Here is a 2,500-nt window from a genome sequence, read left to right as displayed (position 1 = left end):
GTAGGGAGTGTGTTCTAACAACTGTCCCATTCCTGCTTCCATAAACTAAGAATCAAGCAATACTGAGTTTACATGTACTACTTAAAATTCACTAGTATTTACTGAATTTGAAGAATTATGTGACTGTACAGTGTATGTTTACTAGAAAGTGAATTTGTTTATGTTAGAACATGAACATGAACATGAACATACCTGTTCTGCAGTTTCAGCAACTCCTTCTTCATCAACAGTAAACTGCTCTTTTAGCATTAGATATTCTTCATGTTCTCTGCGCTCTTGTTCCTCTTTCCTCTTGCGCTCTTCTTCTGCCTGAAAAGTTTACAAGAATAATTATTCACAACCCCATTAGTACACTGTAAGTTGTATCTTTATTTCACCGTATTAATCTCTTCAGACACAATTATTGTTTTGCTGAACAGTTTTAATTATTAAAATTATAGCAAAGTTGTCAGCATGCTCCCTTTAAATTTCAAATAGCATTAGTCTCATTAGCACATGCCACCTTAGTTAAAGTTGTGTACAAGCATGAGTTTTTCAGTTGTTTTTGATTCATTCTAGCTGACCATTAATTTTGCTTAACCCGTTGCTTACCAGTTGCTAACCTGTGTACAGTTACGTAGTACAATTTGACAAGATAATCAGAAGTAATGAATGAAATGATAATTATATGGAATGAATCATACATGTATATTGAAGTGTGGAAATGAAATCAAGTGAGGCCACAATCATCGTAGTTATAAACGCAATTTTAGCAATTACACTGTACGTAGGGAAGACTGAAAATTTCTGGCCTTCAATAGGGTTTGAACCCATGACCTTGTGGTAATTTACTAAAATATAATTCTATTCCTTTATATTTGGCATCTTTGGTCAATGGAACAATAACAAAGAATGCAAACCAGTCTTTCTTTTTCCCTTTGTTGCCGTGCTTCTCGTCTCTTTCTCTCCTCTTCTCTTAGGGCTTCACGTTCCTTTTTGTCTTCTCTCTCAGCTTCCATTTGCTGAAAAATGAGAATCTTTGTTATGTACTTGAATACGGTATGTCTAGAAAGGGGAGAGGCTGTTTTTTTAGCACAATCACTGACTTTTGATCCGAAAAAAAAAAAAAAACCCTCCAGTTACATTGTGGAGTCATAAACAAAATGTTAGAAAGTGAATATTACTGGTTGTATTTTATTGAATCTGGATGTAGGTTTTAATCTGTGTGTACTGTTTTATTGTATATTACAATGTATTTATCAAAGTCCTACGGCTTGTAGATTATCTTAGTTTTATAATTAGAGTGACTACCTTGCTGGTCACAAGTTTATCAGTAATGTTTCATTACTGTCAAAAGTTTCCCTCTTATTCAAGTAAGTCTTACTTACAATGTTGTTGAAAACCAGAATGGTAAAAACGTATAGACTACCAAAGAAAAATAACGGCTCCGCTTACTCTGCATGTGGGTTTTACATTTCGGTACAATCTCATCCTAAAGAAGACATTAACTCCTCTCCACCTGCAAGACTAGTGAGACTTGTGTCTAATGCCAGACAATTTTACTTGTCAATTGGGGGCACTTTCGGTGTACCTGTCAATACATTGTCAATATTTTTCCAAATACCCCAACCATTCATATTTTCGCCACCGTGTAATATCCTCGACTATAATTACAGTGCTTGAGATTAGCGGTCGTCTAGTACCCAGACAACCAGAACGTTTACCGCGAGATCAGCTTTTTTTGTAAAATTAATTTTGAAGCCTGGTTACCCGAGGAAAAAACAACGGACAAATGGTATTTTCTAACCAGACGTAGATAGAGACACAGCCCAGTGAGAAGGGCGTTCAATGTTTGCTTCAAATCCCTATAAAACTGATTGAACAGGATTTTAACCAATTTATCTCTTGATACATGTGGTTCCAAATTCAGCTAGTCCTTTTTTTACTTCCAGTTACTAGGCATTCATGCCATAATGTGTATTGAATTGATACTTTCTATAACAGGGTTCCAAAAGCAAGCAACTTTAATTTATAGGTGTAAAGATGGGTCCCTCCCTTTCAGCTAAGCGTGACACAAAAATAATGTGCCACAAATACAACTTGAGCTTTGTATACATTTGTTTCTAGTGAACTAATATAAGCTTTGTTTCCAGTTTGTGAACAACCCAACCAAAATAGAAAAGGAAATAATCACAAGCAGCACCCGACTTACACGTGTTGCTTAAATTCTATTGTCAATGTTCAATTGTAGTGTGAAGTTAATAAAAAAAATAATAAATTTGCTGCAGCTGAGTATTTTCCCCTGTTTTGAATATCTGTGGCTTTTAAAAAACATTCAATTTGTTAGATGGAAAAGAGACAATAGAGACAATATCACAAACTTGTAGGCGATGGACAACTTAACCCAGACTTTCACAGAAAACCACAGGCCTGTACACACTAAGAACCATGGGATACTCAATCTCCATCTGCATGTGATTGGACCTCAACATGGAGTGCAGTTAATCGTTAGGGGGTTTCC

General features: G+C 35.6%; 1 protein-coding gene across 1 annotated transcript in view; it reads right to left on the bottom strand.

Moving 5' to 3' along the window:
- LOC138006942 (DDRGK domain-containing protein 1-like) overlaps positions 1-2,500 on the bottom strand; it is a 20,323-nt gene that overhangs the window by 7,134 nt on the left and 10,689 nt on the right. Inside the window, exons 4-5 of the mRNA XM_068853581.1 lie at positions 900-1,001; positions 193-309 (exon numbers count right to left, since the gene is read on the bottom strand). Coding sequence (XP_068709682.1) covers positions 193-309; positions 900-1,001 — 219 coding nt within the window. The remainder of the gene's footprint in view (positions 1-192; positions 310-899; positions 1,002-2,500) is intronic.

The sequence above is a fragment of the Montipora foliosa genome, chromosome 6 (genome assembly GCF_036669935.1).
Source record: "Montipora foliosa isolate CH-2021 chromosome 6, ASM3666993v2, whole genome shotgun sequence".
NCBI classification, from domain to species: domain Eukaryota; kingdom Metazoa; phylum Cnidaria; class Anthozoa; order Scleractinia; family Acroporidae; genus Montipora; species Montipora foliosa.
This window is presented reverse-complemented; position numbering and strand designations above follow the sequence as displayed.